This window comes from Chenopodium album, chromosome 27 (assembly GCF_948465745.1).
Source record: "Chenopodium album chromosome 27, dcCheAlbu1.1, whole genome shotgun sequence".
Taxonomy (NCBI): Eukaryota; Viridiplantae; Streptophyta; class Magnoliopsida; order Caryophyllales; family Amaranthaceae; genus Chenopodium; species Chenopodium album.
Genome location: NC_137860.1, coordinates 27,705,844 through 27,726,396, shown reverse-complemented (window position 1 = coordinate 27,726,396; position 20,553 = coordinate 27,705,844). Strand labels below are relative to the sequence as shown.

Below are 20,553 nucleotides of genomic sequence, written 5' to 3'. Positions count from 1 at the left end.
ATCTGCATTACACGGCCATTCCAACTTCCCAGGCACATTAGCTTGACATTTTGACAGCACCAATGCTTACAAGAACTCTACTATCCCTTGCACCCAAAACAGGTAAGCCGTGAAGCAGAAATAAAGAATTCAGAGCCTCTTAACTCAGTGGGTAAATGCCTAAATGGTATTATCACCTAGCTATGTATGCATTTGCATAAAATATGCCAACCTGTCAAAATTCATAAAGTTACATGAGAGACAGCATACAGAATAACAACATGATCTTGATTTTTCTAATATGCTCCTGCACAAGCTCTAAGCCAGCCAGGGTAAAGGAGAGTCCAATATATACAGCCTCAACCTAGAATTCACTCGGTTCAGGATCTGCTGCCACTGGCCAAAGAGGAGAGGGAATATACTTACAAACAATGCATGAGATTATTGGCAAGTATTAAAACAGCTGAACAGACTAAAACACGTGCTAGAGATACAGTAGCCTAAAACAGTCACAAGTCACAATTAACATCATATTGGAGGAAAGAAACATATTTTTCTACATTCTACTAGATTTGAGAGAGTGCTTTTTTTTTTTTTTTTTTTCCCTTCTTCATATAAATTTTGAAATTTCAAAATCAATAATATAACTCCATAGTGAAACCCTTACTATAACTATTTAACAAAACAAGGGTCACCGAACCAACAATTGTTTTCATCAGCTAGTACTTTCAACACGACTCTTCTAATCTCCATCATTGCATCATCAGCAAGTCCTTGTAAAACCACTTCAACATCAAATTAGTCATCAAGGACAAGAAAAAAAAACTCACACATTCTTGACTTGTATGATCGAATTGTTAGTAAGACTATCACCAATCCTCGTTGCTAAGCTCATAGGAATTGAGTAAATCATTGATTGAGAGATACAATCCTTAGCATCTCTGGCCTTTAGATCCAGTTTTATTGCAAAGATCTTCAGCTTAGATTTGTTTATGTTACTCTTATTTTTATTGAACAAGCTAATTTAAATATTCGAGCTCTTTAACTAAACCATTCAAGTATCTACCAAAGATCCCATAAAATTTAACCAAGGATCGTGCTTTCTAAAGGGACAAGGAGCTGGTGTTTTCTGTGTTCATGTTTAAAAGAACAATGTTGTCACAGCAGCCTACAACTAGATGTGCCATTTGGCATCAAAAATCAATGGACTAGTATGTGTAGCAGTTGATAATATCAGTCCTCCAATTGGGGTGGAGACATTACTGGTGAGCTCCCCCCCCCCCCCCCCCCCTCTTTTTCCTTCCTTACCCCACAACCCCCTCGCTGGATGGGGTAAAGATGTTGTTAGTACTGACCATGATGTGATTAGGACAATCTCATCTCCCTATCCCCCACCCTTCAATGGGGTTGAGATGTTATTGGTGAGCTAACCATGATGAAAGTAGGACAACCCCCGTTCCCCGATACTCTATAGGATCTAGGAGATGCCTAAGGAGTAAGGACATTATATAATGGCAAAACTTTTAAGAAATCTATGAAAGGGTAAGATTTAAAAATCAAAGGGGCTCCAACATGGCTCAAATCCTTGAGATGAGCCTGTATCCTAAAACTAATCATATCTTCTTTACACAACATTCCAATGATAAAAATTGCACCACAAAACAAATCCTTTCTGAGCAAGTAAAATAAGTTTCAGCAAAAGAAAATTGAACAAGAACAAAGACAAAGACGGCAACATACACAAAGAGTAACTATTTTATTCATCCATATCTCTATATTTCCTCATATTACAACAACAGTCTCAAAAGTACATAACCAAGTACACAACACAACTACAATATGATTCATGCCTCATGAAACCACATATTTTTCTATAACATCAAACAAGTCAACAAGATCAACATCTATGAATTCTACCATAATATTTCTCAACTCTTGATCAATAAAGTCAGAACAAGATACCTTCCATTCATTCAAACTTCAACCACCCTGTTATCATCATTGATATTCATCCTCGCCATTGCACCACTCAACCCGGTACACGCCTCGGCCAACACAGCCGGATCATTGTAGTTCCTGACCGCCTCCACAATCGCCCGAACACGCTTAAACGGCTCCGCCCCATCGAAAACCTCACCCCCAATAAACACCCCATCACACCCCAATTGCATCATCAGGGCAGCATCAGCAGGAGTAACAATCCCACCAGAAGCGAAATGAACAACCGGAAGCCGACCCATTTGCTTAGTTTGCGCAACCAAATCATAAGGTGCCCCAATTTTCTTAGCAAAGGTGAAAACTTCATCATCATCCATGTTATTCAATACCCTAATATTACCCATTATTTGCCTAACATATCTTACAGTTTGCGCAATATTACCAGACCCAGATAAATCCCCTTGAGTCCGAATCATAGCAGAACCTTCTCGAATTCTTCTCAAAGCTTCACCCAAATCTCTCGACCCACAAACAAATGGGACCCGAAAATTGTGTTTGTTGATGAAATGATCTTCATCTGCAATTGATAAGAGCTCGTTTTCATCGATGTAATCGGATCCAATTGATTCAAGAATCTGGGCTTCGACAAAATGCCCGACCCTAGATTTAGCGATGACAGGAATCGAAACGGTGCGTTTAATCTCTTTGATGATTGATGGGTCTGCCATTCTTCCGATACCCTTTTGATCTCCGGCGACAGAAATGCAGCAAGCGCCTGCACTTTCAGCGATTTTAGCTTGCCGTGGATCGGAGACTTCGACGATTGCGCCACCGCGTAGCATCTGGGTTAACCCGGCTTTGATCGAAAATGGGTTTGGGTTTTTGTTGGCGTCGGTGGTGACAATGGTTCCATCGTAAAACACTACAACGCCGTTGTCCGCCATTGATGCACACTAAGTGTTTGATGAAATGCCTGTGAGAAAAAAAAACAGAGATTGCTGATGGTTGATGGGTTGATGTTGATGGGGTATAAGGGTTTTTTCGAGATTTAATAAAAATAGGGGAATTGAATCTAGAGGAAGAAGATGGTGAGCCCTGGATTGTTCTGGAAAGTTCTTAGGAAATGGGGGTGTTTAGGAGAGAGAGAAAGTTATTGTCATACTTGTAAGGTTGTCCTAGGGTGCTAATTGAGTTGAGCAGCTCGCGAGCAACTCGTACTCGACTCGGTCAACGTTCGGTCAAAACTCGACTCGAATTCGCCTCGACTCGAGATGTTAACGAGCACGAGTTGAGCACGCTCTGACTCGACTCGATAAGCTCGTGAGCAACTCGATAAAATATTATTAATATTAAATTTGCAAACAAAGTTACTATCTTTAAACAAATTTGACATTAATTAAGCCTTAATTTATATCATAAAAAAACAAAGAGTAAATTTTTATTAATATCTATATATAATAAGGATTACAATATAAATTGAACAAAAAATAAATAAAGACATATAATAATAGAAGTACCAAAATTTTAACGATCAAAATGTGAGCTACTCGACTCGAAACTTTAAAGAGCACGAGTCGAGCATGCTTTATTTGCTCGAAACTTTAACGAGCACATGTAAAAAGTTTTCGAGTTGAGTCGAGCACCCCTCAGCTCGTGATCGACTCGCTCGATAAGCACCCCTAGGTTGTCCATGAGAGGAGTGTAGAAACTTCGTGTATTAGGAAGATGATGAATGAATATTACAACGTGCTTAATTACTTTGGTTTGGGCTCTATAATGTAATAATGATGATTTTATTAGGAGTTTGGGATTTGTGAAAATTGATGTCCAAATTGATCAAGGCTTGAATTTTAGTGTACAAACAAGCCCAACCAATTGTCACCAATCTTAGGACAAGTGTTTAGAAAATGTGTTTTTGACTAATAAATTGTTTTGAATTGAGGTGTATAAGCGGGAAGAGTTTTACAAAGCAATTAGATTAAGCACCAAGTAGGACGGTTTAAACTCAAAACAATAATCTACTTTGAAAACTTTATACAAACACATTAATTTTCAATGGAGAGAGCGAATCTACGCATATATAAACTAATTATATTTTGGCACACCTATTTCACACGAAAAATTCCTTATATTTTACTTTTAAATATCAAGTGCATGACCAATATCTCAAAGTTTGACCTCATAATCAACTCTAAAGTACTTTCTTAATCTTCCCATGTTGCAAACTTGCAATCAACAACATACCTGTAATAAATACACAGTAGTCATTAGCTTTGGTTTTCTTGCATTTCACTTCGACTATGCTCTAGGCTTTATGGGTAAGGGTGTATGTTAAAAGAAAAGATTAATAATGACAAACCAAGGCCAAAAAAAAAAAAAAGGAGGAGAAGAAGGGCAAAGTTGGCAACGGTAGTGATGTTAGTTGGTGGGTTTGAGGGAGGTGAAAGAAAGATTGAATTGAAGCATGAAGTTTGCTCTTCACCATTGAAGTAGCTTTTGAGGTAGGTTGATTTTGATTCTCTATGTTACAATATGGTGTTAATAATCGAAGTTTGCTCTCCAAAAGTTTCGTTCATTAACATTCTTGTGGTAATCGTTAATTGGCGAACTTCAATTTCTTAATTTGATAACATAACAACTTCAATCTTGGAGAAGGGAAAGCTAACAAGATAACTTTAGACACCCACCATTATGGGTTAACCCATGGCCTTTATTTCTTTAGTTTTATCTAGGGCTTTTGTTGATTTCGCCGGCAAAGCCGCCAAAAACGAACGTCTGAAATAGCGGTGTTGGGGCTCGTATTTTTTTTGGTGAAAACCGGCCATTATAATTGAGAAAGGAGGGAGGAGGAAGAAAGGGGAAGGAGGGTGACTGGTTCAACAACAAAATTAATAAAATATTGTCAAATTTAATATTATTTACAATTTGTGCCATTTGAGTAACAAATTAAATGTTGTTGCTTAGAATGAGTAATCAGGGCTTGCCCGTTATGTGCAAAGGAGGGTGTAAAAGATCGTGGATAGCTTGGCAACACATCTAAAGTAGCATTTGTGGGATTATATTAAGGAAAGGAGGCTAAAGCCGCAGTTGGTGGTGAAGGTTTGGATTTAATTTGGGAAAGCTAACAAAGGTGGAGAGAAAAGGTGGTTTTGGAGCAATCACAAGAACCTACACATCAAATGTCCAAAATGTTTTTTCCATTTATATTTTTCATTTACGCACAGTCTAAACACAATGTTCGACTGTGATCAAGTACCTCCCCCCCCCCCCAAACCTACCCCCCCACCCCACCCTCGAATTGTTTATAACCTACCTTATTTTGAATCTCATATGCAACCCTATGTAAAACTCTCACTATAAATCTGTTTGGTGCCGAATAAACCCCACAAAGATCATTTAACTTAAATTATGTTTTGAATTCTCTAACTTAAAAATTGATGGTGAAGTAAATATGTAATGCAATCAACTATTTGATGAGAAACTCAATGGGAGAGGCAATTCCAACCAACTCCATTAGTAACGATTTCTGACTATTGGAATCTATATTTGCATTTTGTTGTTGGCTTTTGGTTTGGGCAATTAGTAAGGAAAACAAAGGGCACTAGTAAGGAAAACAAATGTTGAGCTAATTAGGACGGATGACATAGATCATAAAAATACTACGTAGTAAATAAGTAAACATAAAATAATAGCAAATTTTCGCTACATTCAATAAATTTATTATATTAGGTCATATGGAGTACCTTTTATGATTTTGCTACTTAGTTGTGTTATACATGTTATAACAATTACATGCTGAAAAAGTGAAAATATTTAATGATCATAATATCATACTCCGTACTACATAGCATACGGAGTAAGATACAATCTTATAATAATGCTTTTGTAAATTCATCAAGACCAACCCCAAACTTCATATCAAGGCTCTATTCAATGCCTTGTAAGAAAGGAAAGACAAGATTCAAAGATCATGCAAAATTAAAGCTTGATCAAATTAATAATCAAAGTACCCTCAAACACAAGCAATTAGTACATTAAATAAAAATTATTAAATCCCTAAAAAGTCTCAAACTCCATACTTCATAATTTTGGATAATGAACCATCTTAAAACGGTGATTATTTAGCTCAATTTAAAAATTGGACCCCACCATGTGCAACGGTCAATATATGCCAAAAAATTCAAAAAAGTGGGCCCTTTTTCCTCAAGAATGTCTCATTCCCATTTCTCAACCAATCAAAAACCTCACATGTGTGCAATGCATTTCGCACGTGCCACCTCCCCCTCTTCAAATTTTTTTGAATCCTCTTTCTTCTCTCTCCTCCACAAAAGTGAGAGTGAGACTGAAATCTGCAAACAATCAATTGAAATTTGGAGTAAATGCTAAGAAATTTCATGGTATTATTGATTTTCTCTCTCTAGAAAATTTAAGAAGAGAGAAATTTCTTCAGTTGGTTTATACACTGATAAATTGAAGATGAACAACAATAGGCAAACGCAGAGATCTGGGGTTTCAACTGCTCATCATCAGAGACAACATTCTGATAATTTTTTGGATAATGGGTTTTGGGCTCAGTCTAATGGGGCTCAACAGGTTAGATCTGATTCCTACATTTTGCAAATTTGTTAATTTTTCAGTTGAATGTTATGGATGCAAATTTGATATTGTTTGAGTTAATTTTTTATTTTTTTTTATTCCCTTCAAATTTAAGTGGTTTTAAGTTGATTTAAGTTTCTGGGTACTGGATATTTGTGGTTATGTTGAAATTATCTGGGTGTTTGATTTTTTGAATAATTATAAATAAGTAGGATTTGGGGTTTATAATTGTTTGAGTTAGTGCAATGCTATAATTTTAAATTTATGTGATTTTGACTTAATTTAAGTTTCTGGGCACTGAATTGCTGGGTAATTAAGTGTCAATTTTATCTGGGTGTTGGAAATTTTGACTGAATATAGTTAATCAGTAGAAATTAGGTTTTTATGGCTTCAAATATTCTGGGGTAATGTGAATTTTAGGGAAAGTTTAGGGATTTAGTTTGATGATTAGGAATGGTGAATGCAGGACTATGGGTATTATGGGCAAGGAACAAGGGGAAGTAGGAATGGGCAGAGAGGTTATGGCAACGGCAGTGGGGACTTTTATACCGAGCCATCAACGCCACCGGTGAATTCGTCCCGGATTTCGAGGAAGAACAGTGCGGACCAGATTTCGCCGAATGAGTTCAGTCCCGGTCTATTAGATCTTCACTCTCATGATACTGAACTCCTGACCGAGGTGGGTGTGTAATTAATCTCCCTGTCTCTCTCAATGCCGTTTTTGGTTTCGTGTTGGATTGCATTCTACATTTATAAATTACATTGTTTGGTTAAAGAGTGAAATTCAAGTAACCGGGATGTTGCTTTGAGAGATGTGGATGGTGTGTTGTAAGGAGTTATCACATTTCGTAACACCAGTTGGTTGTTTTCCAATGCACACTACTTTACATTATTGATTGATATTGATTATTTTTTAAGGGGATTACCTTATAATCATTTTTAACATTGTTTATTCTAAAATTTGATCTTTTAATTAAAAGGTCAGAAGTTTTAATTGGAAGGTTCATTGGACGACAATTGTAGAGTTTTCTGTAGACTAATTTGCAGGGCATGTGTTTCTTTATTGGTAATCTTTCAGGTCTGCCACCTTGCTTCAGTAGGTGAATTGAGGTCTTTCTTGGTAGTTGGGTGTGTTTGTTAGGGTATTGTAAGTTTGTAACATGGTAGGGCATTAGTTCTGAAGTGATTTATCAAATTTGTTTTTCAAAAGGTCATTCTGAAACCATTAGCTTTCCTGGGTCTACAATCCTTGTTGTCTGAACTCTGCAATTAGGGATAGCAGATCTTTCAAAAACAGCATTTAGAAATACTACGGAGTCAATCAATAGCTGAAATTGTTGTCATTCCTTTTGGCTTCAAGGTTTTGATCCATCCATGCTTGTACAATATGGTTTGTTGTTAGTTGGCTTGCTGAGAGCCTGAGATGTGTTGGTAGTTAGGAAAAACTATTCATGATAACATGCACATTTCTTTTTCATGTTTCTTCCAGTAAATGCTTTATTGTCTGTAATTTTGCAGATGCCTGCTCCTGGTCAGTACAATGGTTCTATGTATCAATCCATCCACAGCCGAAGTTTTGACGACTTTGAAATTTCCACAAGCAAGCAGAATGGGACTAATAGGGCTCGTGGTATGCAAGAGAACAATCTTTTGAAAAGTGTTGCTGTGGAAAAGGATAGAAGTAATTCTGTTGCAAAAATCAAAGTTGTGGTATGCCTTTTTCACCCAACCTTAGTATAAAGATCTCACATAGCTTGGGAGACATGTTTTATAACAAATTGGAAACTGTGAAGTACAATATGAGTGAGTGGAATGCTTGGTGTGTATTGGAAAAATATCTGTTTCACAATGTATTGGTTGAAAATCCCAGAAAGACTGAAGTTCTGGATAATTGACTAATGTATTCATGTAGTATGGTAACCATTATCATTAAACTAGTGAGTATAATGCATGCTTAACAACTTCTGAAATCGATTGGCTATCAACTTGATTAATATTCATACTCTGTTATTAATTAATACAATCAGACAACAAATTTGCAGCACACCTTTTGTTTTCCGGTGTTGGGCTTGTAGAGATGCATGTCTTTTTGTGTTGTTATTGTTTTTATGTTTGGGTGGACTTATTATTTTTTTGCTTTTCCTTATGCATGTGTAGGTTCGGAAGAGGCCTCTTAACAGAAAGGAGCTGACTAAAAATGAGGAAGACATTATTGATACACTTGGCAACTCTTTGACAGTTCATGAAACTAAATTGAAGGTGCATGTTGCTGATAAATTGCAATCTTTGATTGCATTTTTCTTTTTCTGTTTTCTTAAGTAAAGGGTTAAATGCTGTACAATCTGGCCCTATTTATGTTTTTGGCTGGAAAAAGTGATCTTTCATTCACATTAATACATAATCATCTGATGCTGAAATGGCAAAATTTACGGGTCTATAATTGTTCTAAGTTTTCTCTTGTTGTTTACCTCTGCCGTTCTGACCCTGTCTCTTTTATTACTTTGATGAATATTAAGCAGGCTAGATGAACATTATTTTTCATGAAAGTGAAATGATGATTATATTGATCTATGATTGCTCTATATTTTCTTTTGCTGTTCGCCCTCTGCCATTCTGACTCTCTCAATCACTTTGATTACTTTGATGAATATTAAGCAGTCAAGATGAGCATTTTCTTCTGTTTAAGTGAAATGAGGAATTTATTGCACACAATTCATGCATTTATTTAGTAAATATCAAGCGTAACAAAAACAAAGGACATAACGCACTTGATGTTTATTTGCTTTCCACTTTTTTTAAAATTATGGATTTTCAAAGGACAAAGTAAGCATCACTCATCATGCTTCTTCTTGTGTTGCTTGCTTGCTTCCCTATATTAATAAGTATTGCAACCGCTTAATATTCCTTAATGACTTGTGCTTTGTACATTTGACATGTTTGTAGGTTTGTATGCAATTGCTAAATCTGATGTACCAAATGCAAAATTAAACTGTTTTGACAGGTTGACCTGACAGAATATGTGGACAAGCATAATTTTGTCTTTGATGCTGTGCTGGATGAAGAAGTTTCAAATGATGAGGTGAGGTGACACAAGTGAGATGATAGATTATTAATTTATCATATTATACTTGGTGGTGGCTTTGATATCTTTTATAAATCAATCCTATATTTCTTTTTGCTCCAGGTCTACCATGAAACTGTGGAGCCCATTGTGCCTATTATTTTCCAACGCACAAAAGCCACGTGCTTTGCCTATGGACAAACAGGTGAGTTGGTGGTTCCTAGTTTAGGATTGACCGTTTGTCTACTATGTCATACTTGTAAATCCTTGAATTCTAGCTTTATGTTTAGTCTATTGTTTTGAATGAATTTTTTTTATGTTTTATTTTGCTGGAATCAGTTAAGGCATAGTTTTGGTTCTTATGCTTAATAGCTCACTGTGATGAGCATGTGAGATTCAGTAGACATATTGTTCAGTTTCTGCTTGGATGAGAGCTTGATTCTTAAGACCAGCTTTGGAGCTTGAATCTTGTGATATAGTAGTATAAGGAAATATCGAAGGAATATAATATTGTGAAGTATAGAAACTTTATATCTTGAGTCTGAAGACCAGCTTTGGAGCTTAAAATAGTGATGTAGTAGTATAAGGAAATGTTGGAGAAATAGACTTTATATAGCTTTTCATTCTCCACCTTGTCTTGAGTTGATAGGATACTGATTTTATATCTGCAATATGTTCATAGGTAGACTCTGTCTCTGAATTTGCTTGTTTATGTTTAAGTGGCGGTTCAAGGGCTGAACATTCATGTGGATTGTAATGCTGCATTGATACGAGGGTGCTCAACATGAATGTAATCATTCTATGTGCTTCTTTTGCATTCCAGGAAGTGGAAAGACTTATACGATGAAGCCTTTGCCCCTTAGAGCTTCCAGAGATATTCTACGGCTAATGCATCACACTTACAGAGATCAGGGTTTTCATTTGTTTGTCAGCTTCTTTGAGATATATGGTGGAAAGCTTTTCGATCTCCTTAATGAGCGAAAGTGAGTTGCTTCATGTTTTCATTTAAGTTTGCACTTCTTGCATTACCTGCTTAGTTGCTTGAATCTGTTCTAAAGCTAAAGCTCAAATTTGTAGAAAACTTTTCATTAGAGAAGATGGAAAACAACAAGTGTGCATAGTAGGATTGCAAGAATATAAAGTGGCAGATGTGGAGATGATTAAAGAGCTCATAGAGATAGGAAGTGCCACCAGAAGTACTGGGACTACTGGTGCTAACGAAGAGTCCTCCCGCTCACATGCTATACTTCAGCTTGCTATCAAAAGATCAGTTGATAAAGCCGATACAAAGCCTCCACGACTAGTTGGAAAACTTTCTTTCATTGATCTTGCCGGGAGTGAACGAGGTGCAGATACCACAGACAATGATAAACAGACCAGGTAATGCATCTTACGGTCTTACCTCTTATTGATTAGTTATTCTTTCCCTTGTATAACTCAAAGAGCTACCCACTGTTAGTCATTGTTACTCTATCTCTTTTGTGTGTATTTGTTGTACTTTTGAAAGTATGTCAGCTTCCGATTTAGTGATTTACTTGACCGTATTTCTTGTCTCTATGTATGTGGTTGCTTTCAAAAGGATGTCAGATTTTTTATTTACTTGAACAAATTTTTAGTTCTGGTTCAGACCCAAATTGTGCTTCCTTTCAGACTTTGGTGCATTGCATCCATATCTTAGAAAAAAAGCCAGGTCTTACCGATAGCTTGGAGTTATTTGACTTAATAACTCTAGAGGAATTGACCTGAACCTGTTAACCTTAGATTTTTGGCCCAAGTGAATTGATGGAATGGTGTAGGCCCCATTGCATTTTAAATTATTAGTGTAGTATCGTACTGTTGTGTCTTGCAAGCATAACATACTTTCTAGATTTTTGGATTCAAAGCCTATAAAGGTCCTATCATGGCTGGTGGTAACTTCTCGATTGAATTTAGGGCATGTGGATTATATTAATACTTGATTCTTTTTACACCCATAACCATTGTGAGCTGTCAATAGAATAGAGTTGTGTAAGTGGCTAAGCAGCACAATATCATTAAAATCTATGCTACCACTTGATTGATTGGCTGGTTTTTGAGTCTATTCTTATATGAAGCACAACTGTGAGTCAGTGAGTGTGATATAGTTTTGTAATGTCAGATAACACTACTTCAAATGTGCAGTTTTGATGTCCCGAGTTTAAATTTAAAACCATTGGTGACTACGCCATTATATAATCTTAATCTGTTGTATTTCATGCATTTGTTCTCCATCTTTTTTGCTTGTCTCAGTCTTTTTTCCACCCATTCAATTTTACAGGATAGAAGGAGCTGAAATCAATAAAAGCTTGCTTGCCTTGAAGGAATGCATCAGAGCTCTTGACAACGACCAAAATCATATACCTTTCAGAGGGAGTAAATTGACTGAGGTGTTGAGGGACTCTTTTGTTGGAAACTCAAGGACTGTAATGATTTCTTGTATTTCCCCAAGTTCCGGCTCATGTGAACACACTCTTAACACACTGAGATATGCTGACAGGTATTTTTTTCTACAGATAGAATTGCACCCACTAGCATGACTCTCTTCCAATTTTAAATAAACTGGTTTGTTTGATTGAATGGTAAACATCATTTTATATACTTTGTAAATGGTAGATATCATTATAATTAAAAAAAACCGTAATATACTTGTACAAAAAGTAGTATATCCATATAGACAATATACTTTTTCTCAACACTAAAATTTTCTTAGCTTCATCAACCCTATAATACCTTGCCCTGTCTTTTGGCCAAGTAGAGGCAAGTTTGCCAACACAGAACTTTGACTGTCATTATTTACAATTATTCATTAGCAAAAATTATAACAAGTTGATATCTGAAAATATACGTCGAGACTGTATAACAAAATGTCAAAGTAAGGTTCCTTGGGATGCAGGGAATAATTGTTTTGATTTGTTTAATACGGAGTTGTTTAATACTGAGTACTTCAAAAGATTAACTATCTTTAGTATCCTAGGAAGTTAAAAATATTTCCCCTAAACAGAATTAATGTGATTGCACAATTATGTTTTTCACTACAAGAGTCTAATTGGAATCTCCAAAGTTTGCCTCCAGCCACAGGCCCACAGGAGTTTAGTTTAAAAAAACAGAGATAATGTGTATCTGACTCTCTACAGGGTGAAGGGCCTTTCTAAAGGAAACAATGCGAAGAAGGACAATTCACTTCCTACTGCAAATTTAAGGGAATCGACAAATTTTCCATTATCTTCTGGTTTACAAGCAGTGCTCAAGGATGACAGCAATGATGCTTGGCCCCAACCTGTTGAGAGAGATGAGTATGATATTCCTGAAGAAACGTATGATCATCCAAAAGTTGCCATGAAGAAAAATGGAAAGCTTGATTCAAGCGCCTATGCTTCTGAGGATAAAATAAGGACTGTCAAGGGTCAGGCAAAATGGAAAGACATGCCCAAAGTCGAGACAAAGAATCTTGATTCAGATGATGATGACTTGAGTGACCTCTTGCAGGTACAATTAATAATGTTGATGATGGCTCTAAATCTGAAGCGAAAATCTTTTCTTGACCAGAATATGATTTAATTTTATACAGGAAGAAGAGGATCTTGTCAATGCTCACCGAAGACAAGTTGAGGAGACTATGGATATTGTAAGAGAGGTATGTACATGAGCAATGTCATGATCTAGATTGGACCTCTTAACATAATTTGCTATGTTGTTTATGAGCGCTCAAGCCTGAGCCTCATTGCACTATATCTTCTCTACTTTAGACTAGATAAATCCTGAATCCTTCAATATTTTATTTTTTTTGAATCGCAGGAGATGAATTTGTTGGTTGAAGCAGACCAACCAGGGAATCAGCTTGATGATTACATTACTAGACTCAATGCCATTTTATCTCAGAAGGCTTCTGGCATTATGCAGCTGCAGACACGCTTAGCTAATTTCCAAAAACGATTGAAGGAGAATGATATTTTAATGTCATCAACAGCTTATTGATCTCATTGTGTCTATTGAAGAAGCTGGATTTCATGGAGTAGCTTTCTGCATAGTGCAACTCCATCAATTGTTTATCGACAAGCTTCTGATGCAGGATTGTTGTGCCTTGTTGATATGCCTGCTGCCTGCAGGAATTTTTTTAACCCTCCTGCTCATATGTTGCAGCTGCTACCAAGTTGGAAATGATTTTTGCTTTTGGAGAAAGCCTTGCTCATTCTCTTCGTGTTATTGTTGCGAATTATGGCCAGGAGAGGATATGTTACGCATAAACATACTATGAGAAAGAGGTGTTTCATCATAGTTAAGCATGCATTTGTAAAGATTTCTAGTAAAATAACCTCCCTTGACCACTGTATAATATTTGTCAGCTGAGCTTTTTTGCATGATATTTAAGATAGCTGATGATGGTATAGCAAAATAACTTTTAGCCATGGCCATTGGTGATATGGTTCAATGTGTATCATTTCCTACATCACTTTATAATATGAAGTGCTATTTCTCCATGTTTAGCTGAAATTGCTTAGGAGTGCACTCTTTGATTAACTTCTGCTTTATACAATCCCTACAAATTATTTAGGAATGACTTCTCACAAAAACTCTTCTGCAGAGAACTCTGTTTTGAAACATGCATCAGTATTTATTCAACCACTGTTTTTTCTGCCATTTTTAGCACCTGAAGACAATTTGGACAACACAAAAAATTATTCCTGTTATTCGTTCATTCTGAAGTGCCTTGTGCCAATGCCCCATATTCAATAGTTCCCACAGGCTATCCCTTCATCTTTACCCTTATCCACAGTCACTCAGTCAGTCCATCTGCCAAAGAATGTAATGGCATTGCTCACTTGTATGTAATGGCTACAAGTCTACAGCACCTCCGCATGGATCCTATAGGCTATAGTATTGCTTCCCACATCACACCCTTTAGTGTGTATTGTCATCACAATTATCTCAATCTCTTAATTTTGTCGTCACAGTAATTCCTTAAATATATAAACCTGATGTTCAACATAAAGGATCTCTTAAAACGGACATCAGGGGTAGGGCTAGGTTTAGAAAAAGAACTCCAGTCACTCGTTCCTCTGTCCAGGCCTACAATTAAGCCATGGTCGGATGGTCCTAGTTTGGCATCGCTTTCTAAGCCATCCATACATAGCTGTTCCGAAAATTTCTTAGTAGTAGCTCCAATTTTAATATTCCCCTGTGTTCAAACCTTAACTATTATTCCTATTGCAAAACTCTTAATTTGTACCTACTATCCTATGAGGTAGTGACTTCTTCCCTCCACTCCCCTCCTTTGACAGTTGCAAGTACTTAACTTACATCTTTATTACTCGAAATAGGTATACCTCTATCTTCACAACTCAGACCTGACACTAAAATATCTTCATCCCTTTTTCACTCCCTACTTTGACAATTTTGGGGAATATTTAGCATTAGCATCTCATTTCACCATGAGTAGATTTACTCATCACACTGCCCGTCTCCATATTCCCAGATGTCGCTATCAAAACATCATTGAAACTGTCAACCAACTCTGATGCCACCATATGTGAATAGAATGTTCTGATGTCATATAAAAAACAGCAAACTTTCATTTTCTGTAAGTTGAAGAATATATATGAACTTCTTTCTTCTCTTCACTGTATTTGGACAACCACAACGTACCATACACTGAGGACTGAGTTAATGGGCGAATTCAGGCTTTGTGCCTTTGAAATGACATAGTGAAAGTTTCGCGAAAGGATTACACCTTTGTCTAATTGTCTTATCAATTTTGTATCCTGAATCCTGATGTCAAACCCCTTTCTGACCCTTCTAAGAATTATTGGTCCAAGATTTTCAAACCAGACAACAAAGAAATTTGTTATCAAACTCTTATGTGTAAAGTAGCGAAACCAGCTTGTGATTTGAACTTACTTTTTCTGTTTATCTAAAATCCAGGAGAGCTCACAGCATTGAAGAGATTCGCTACACATTCTTCATTAGTAGCCTTTACTATGGAGCTAGTTCGTCTGATTCTTTCGTGTCTATTCAGTTCTTTAACTTCTGAAGTCAGGCTCATTTCTGCTGCAGATAGTTTGACTGTCTGGTATTTATGCCTTATGATTGCAGCTAAGTTTCCATGCTAAAAAAAAAGATCCATATTCGGTCAATTTATTATCAGCAGTGTATTTTAGAGGATTGAGACTTTCTTTTTACACCAAAAAACACAGCTTTTTGTTCATTTTCAGCAAGAAATTTAAATATTTAACAAAAAGCTTTGATTACAGTTTTTTTATTGTAGATTTTCATATCGTTTCCTGCAATACTGAGCACATTATTATCTTAGTACATAATAAAAGTAGTACAATAACATACACTGGACCATTTAGCACACAAAACTCAAGGGGTTGAAATTGAAGGAAAAAAGAGGAAATAGACAATCAGAAGAATATAATGAGACCTTGAGATGAAGATCAGATCATATATATGTAGTAAACAATCTGGTTAAAGTGCTAAGGGACCGAGTCTCCTGCTGCTCGAAGAGCTTATGCTGATTGAAGGTTGTGGGAGGTGAAAATCCGCGTACATGTCCATAAAGAACTTGTTGACAATATCTACATACTCTGGACAAGTAAGGCGTGAATAGTAGTGAAGAGCTTCTTCAACATCCAATGTATGATCCACATCCCTTACATCCATCATATCCAATTCTTTCATTTTTTGTGCTAGTAAGTAAGCATCACCATTTGCAATTGCATACCTAAAAGAAGTTAAAGTTGTAGTAGATGGCTGATTTTTTGTAGGACCTTCAACTTGTTTCGCCGTCTCATCAGCTGTATCCTGTGCATGGCTGATTACTTCATTGCTGTCATGAGCATCAGTGTTGGTAAATTGCTTGATTGAACTGTCTGCATTGGCTCGGTCAGTGTGGCCGGAAACTGATGATTGGTTGCAGTTGAAGAAGTCTGGATAGATGTGATCTAGGTGATGGCTTCTTTGATTAATGCTGCTGCAAGATAAAGGGTTTAAGAATAAGGTTCTGGGTATCTTATCATAGCTTCCAAAGAGGAAGTTTCTGATGTTTTGCAGAGATTTTTGGAAGAAATTTTTAGTTTTTTGCATGGTTTTCTTAAACAACATTTGCTCTCTCTTTTCTTTCTTTCCCTCTCTAACTTCAACTACTGAAGTATTATGCACAAGGCTAAAAGGAAGAATGAGTCCTGTACTAAATAACCATCTAGTCCTCTGGAAATAATGTTATAATTTAACTAGTATAATTCGGAGTATATTGATTTACAGTAACTTATAAAGTTATCGACGTAATAACCCTTTCTAATACATAAGACAAAGTACTCCCTTCGTCTCAAGATACACATTAAAAAAAGATACAATAGGTACACGCGATGACCATGCATCCCAAAAGTTGTATCCGATATTTTCCTATCTACAGTGAATGTTTAGTACTATGTACCGTGTACGTATAGGAAGTTTCATTCGAATTGTTATCTCTATTATAACAAGGGATCATATAATCACCAGTTTTTTACCTGAAGGTTAATAATAAATCTGTTTAGTAAATTTGTAAGGAAAAGATAGTGGCATTGATTAAGGAAGAAAAGCTAAAGGCAATAAGTGGAAGATGGGTAAAAGCTTATAAAGGTTACATAACAGCTCTCAAGCACTAAGTAAATCATGATCAATTATTTGTTGAAACCATGCGATTCCCGAAAATGTAGGGGCAATTTTCATGGATTGAAAGCAACAATGAACAGGGGATTCTGTTAATAATCTGATAGAATTTTAGGATTACAAACTTAATGTTTTATACCTTCTTTTATTGTTTTAAAAGTAGGATTAATTCATTCATTAGATTGGCCTAGTTGTTTGCTGGTCCCAAGATCTTTGTTAACAAAAGGCTTCAATCATCATTCAAGTTTTGTTGATGGGGCTAATTTATCTTGCTCATCTTATAATGTGGTGTCAAGATGTAGATGTTTGCATTTAACCGATGTTAGATGTATAGCTCGTTCATTCAGTTAGTTGATCGATGATATTAAGTGTTTGGTAAAATAGTTGTTTGTTAACACGGGAGTTTTGGGTTTAAAGCTAAGGACGTGTTGTGCAACATTGGTTCCTTACTGATAGAAATCGATCCCATGATCCTGAACCAATCGTACTTGGGATGCTGATAAGATTTTCAATTAGCATGATAACAAGAATGTATGAAATAATGTAATGAGTACATACAATAGGTGCAACATGCTAAGATACTAAGGCTAGTCACCTAATAGATTTTGCAGGCATTATGTAGGATAGTGTTGGCACTAAGCTAAGCATAATTTCATTTTCAGAGTTGTTATTAGCAATATGAAACTCACAGGTTGTAAGGAAATTGGACAAATATGGACCCAAAATTTTGCTAAATTCAGAGGATACACTTTAGAAAAGCAATTTATGGACCTGCAGCATAGTAGTAGTGTGGTCACTTTCTTACACTTGCCATAATCAATTCTTCGTCCGTTCAAATTTGTCACGTATACCATATACTAATATGTCCAGAAAAAGTTGTCACATTTCTTAATTAACCATTAGCTTTAAGTCGGGTGGTTATTTTTATAGGCACTTATGATTATGCAGTGATAGAAGGATTTCAAAAATAACATAGCCATTTCATCATACAGAATATGAATGTTTAGCGAAATCATAGCACACTCCATCTGTCTCTTTTATTAGAAGAGATTGAGACAATGTGACAACTAGTTTTCAACTAAAGAAAGTATTCGAACATTCATTAAAAGATTACTCTGATACATGTTAATCAATGTTCTTGGCAGCTAAAACTAAATTAATGAAACATCAGTACTTAATCAGATAAAAGTGTCTGGTGCATGTCATTTAGTAGACAAAGGAAATTTTAGTACAGTGGAAGAGGCTTCCTATGTCAGTTTTTAGACAGTACACAAAGTGACATTTCAAGTAAGTTTTGGCAGGTGACATTATGTTAAGCTGTTGAGATTGAATTCTTGCTCTGATTTTACAACTGAATTTGTTGAGAATCATAATTAGAATTATGAAAATGGAACCCACTTTGCAATTTAATTTCTAAGTTGACATACATGTGGCCACATGGGATATCACTATACAATTGAATTTAACTCGATAATCTATGCAACACTACAAACTTACAAAGTATACTAGACAAGCCATAAGCGCCGATAATTCCAATAAAAGTTTACATCGGGGCTAATAAATAATAACATTAGAGATTTGTTCAATACGGATTATAAAGGCTGATCATACATAAAGAATATTAGGTCATAGATTTTAGGTTTGACTTTCATGTATACAACTTGAAAATTATCAATCTGCATCATAGGTTAGACTAACAGACATAAATTGAATACATATGCCGATAAGCATAAATAGAATCATAACATATAAAAAACAGTTAAATAGCTACTTTAATGATAAAAACAAGATTAATAAAAAAGAAAATAAAAAATAATATTGGGATTAACAGAGAATTATATTAACAGAGGAATTAACAAGAAAATAACAGATGAGATAAACAAAAAGATTATAAAAGATTAAAGAAAACGGTGTAGAAATTAAGTAGTGGTGTATTACGGTATATTGGAATTAACAGAGAATATAACAAGAAATTATCTAATGTCTCAATACTTTGAACATGACTACATTAACAAATATTAACAACAGAAAACTCTTCAAACTAAATTGCTTTACAATTTGTCAACAAACTAACAAGTTTGACTGAATTATAACTAATCTGCAACATAAATGTGCCTTGCTTAGCACGCCTCGTAATTTCAACACATCGGCCGCTAGTATTTAGGAGACGACGGCGTGTACTCTGGTGAATCCGGTGAGTAATAAAGAGTAGACGATGCAATGTAGCCGTATGAATATTTCGGGGACGCCGGGGTGTACTCTGGTGAATATGTTGGTGATGAGTACGGTGAATATCTTGGAGACGACGGAGTGTACTCTGGTGAATAAGTAGGAGACGACGGAGTAAACTCGGGTGAATCCGGTGAATATGTAGGAGACGACGGAGTATACTCGGGTGAATCCGGTGAGTATTTTGGAGACGACGGAGTGTACTCTGGTGAATAAGTAGGAGACGGCGGAGTATACTCGGGTGAATCCGGTGAATAAGTAGGAGACGACGGAGTGTATTGGGGTGAATCCGGTGAATATTTTGGAGACGACGGAGTGTACTCGGGTGAATATGTAGGAGATGAATAGGGTGAATATTTTGGAGACGACGGGGTGTACTCTGGTGAATCTAATGAATAAGAAGGAGAAGACGGAGTATACTCGGGTGAAGCCGGGGTGTACTCGGTTGAATAAGAAGGAGACGACGCCGACGATACGTGGGATGAGTATGTAGGAGCCAACGAGTTGTACTCGGGTGAATCTGTCAAAGAAGGCATGTAATGAGATGAATAGGGTGAATATTTAGGTGAATCCGGGGTGTACTCGGGTGAACCCAAATAATCAAGAGGAGACGACGGACTGACGGAGACAACGGGGTGTCCTCGGGTGTATATTTGGGAGTACAAGGGGTGTACTCGGGTGAGTAATTAGGAGACGACGTCGATGAATAACGAGTCGAGGGGGTGTACTCCGGTGAATAAGATGGAGGAGACGGCGAGGAGTACTTGTATCGAGGAGTTGAAGGGGTGTACTCCGGTGAATTGCACCGGCAGTAAGGGTGGTAACGACGGTGGTAGGGTTGTTGCGAAGAAGATGATGGAGGGTTTTGAGGTTTCGACATTTTTGAGTGTTTGATTTTGATTTTAGAATAATGATTGATTGAGCTAAAATTGAGGAATAACGTAAACCCTTGTGCATTTGCAGGTTATGTAGGCGACAACAACTAGGAGTAGCCGACTAGAATTGGGATTGTGGCGGTGCCGCGTTATTTTTGTATATTTCTGAATGCTGATTGGCTGATTTTGATACGGGAGTATCTTAAA

General features: G+C 36.5%; 3 protein-coding genes and 1 pseudogene across 4 annotated transcripts; 1 reads left to right on the top strand and 3 right to left on the bottom strand.

Annotated features, from left to right (window-relative positions):
- Positions 1-86: 86 nt before the first annotated feature.
- Positions 87-3,039, bottom strand: LOC145620581 (pyridoxal 5'-phosphate synthase-like subunit PDX1.2 pseudogene; annotated as a pseudogene). The gene is made up of 2 exons (XR_014108258.1): positions 1,942-3,039; positions 87-211 (listed from the first exon to the last, which is right to left on the bottom strand). The product of XR_014108258.1 is annotated as a pyridoxal 5'-phosphate synthase-like subunit PDX1.2 pseudogene (transcript).
- Positions 3,040-6,234: 3,195 nt separating this feature from the next.
- LOC145620617 (kinesin-like protein KIN-13B) lies at positions 6,235-14,083 on the top strand. Its single transcript, XM_081675317.1, has 12 exons — positions 6,235-6,510; positions 6,980-7,192; positions 8,032-8,223; positions 8,671-8,772; positions 9,515-9,592; positions 9,698-9,779; positions 10,398-10,557; positions 10,652-10,954; positions 11,871-12,089; positions 12,727-13,078; positions 13,161-13,226; positions 13,388-14,083. The coding sequence occupies exons 1-12, from the start codon at positions 6,394-6,396 to the stop codon at positions 13,565-13,567; spliced, it is 2,064 nt and encodes a 687-aa protein (XP_081531443.1). The 5' UTR covers positions 6,235-6,393; the 3' UTR covers positions 13,568-14,083.
- A 1,762-nt stretch (positions 14,084-15,845) lies between these two features.
- LOC145619525 (uncharacterized) lies at positions 15,846-16,747 on the bottom strand. Its single transcript, XM_081674237.1, has one exon. The coding sequence runs from the start codon at positions 16,691-16,693 to the stop codon at positions 16,058-16,060; it is 636 nt and encodes a 211-aa protein (XP_081530363.1). The 5' UTR covers positions 16,694-16,747; the 3' UTR covers positions 15,846-16,057.
- Positions 16,748-19,171: 2,424 nt separating this feature from the next.
- LOC145619526 (uncharacterized) lies at positions 19,172-20,475 on the bottom strand. Its single transcript, XM_081674238.1, has one exon. The coding sequence runs from the start codon at positions 20,005-20,007 to the stop codon at positions 19,396-19,398; it is 612 nt and encodes a 203-aa protein (XP_081530364.1). The 5' UTR covers positions 20,008-20,475; the 3' UTR covers positions 19,172-19,395.
- Positions 20,476-20,553: the final 78 nt, after the last annotated feature.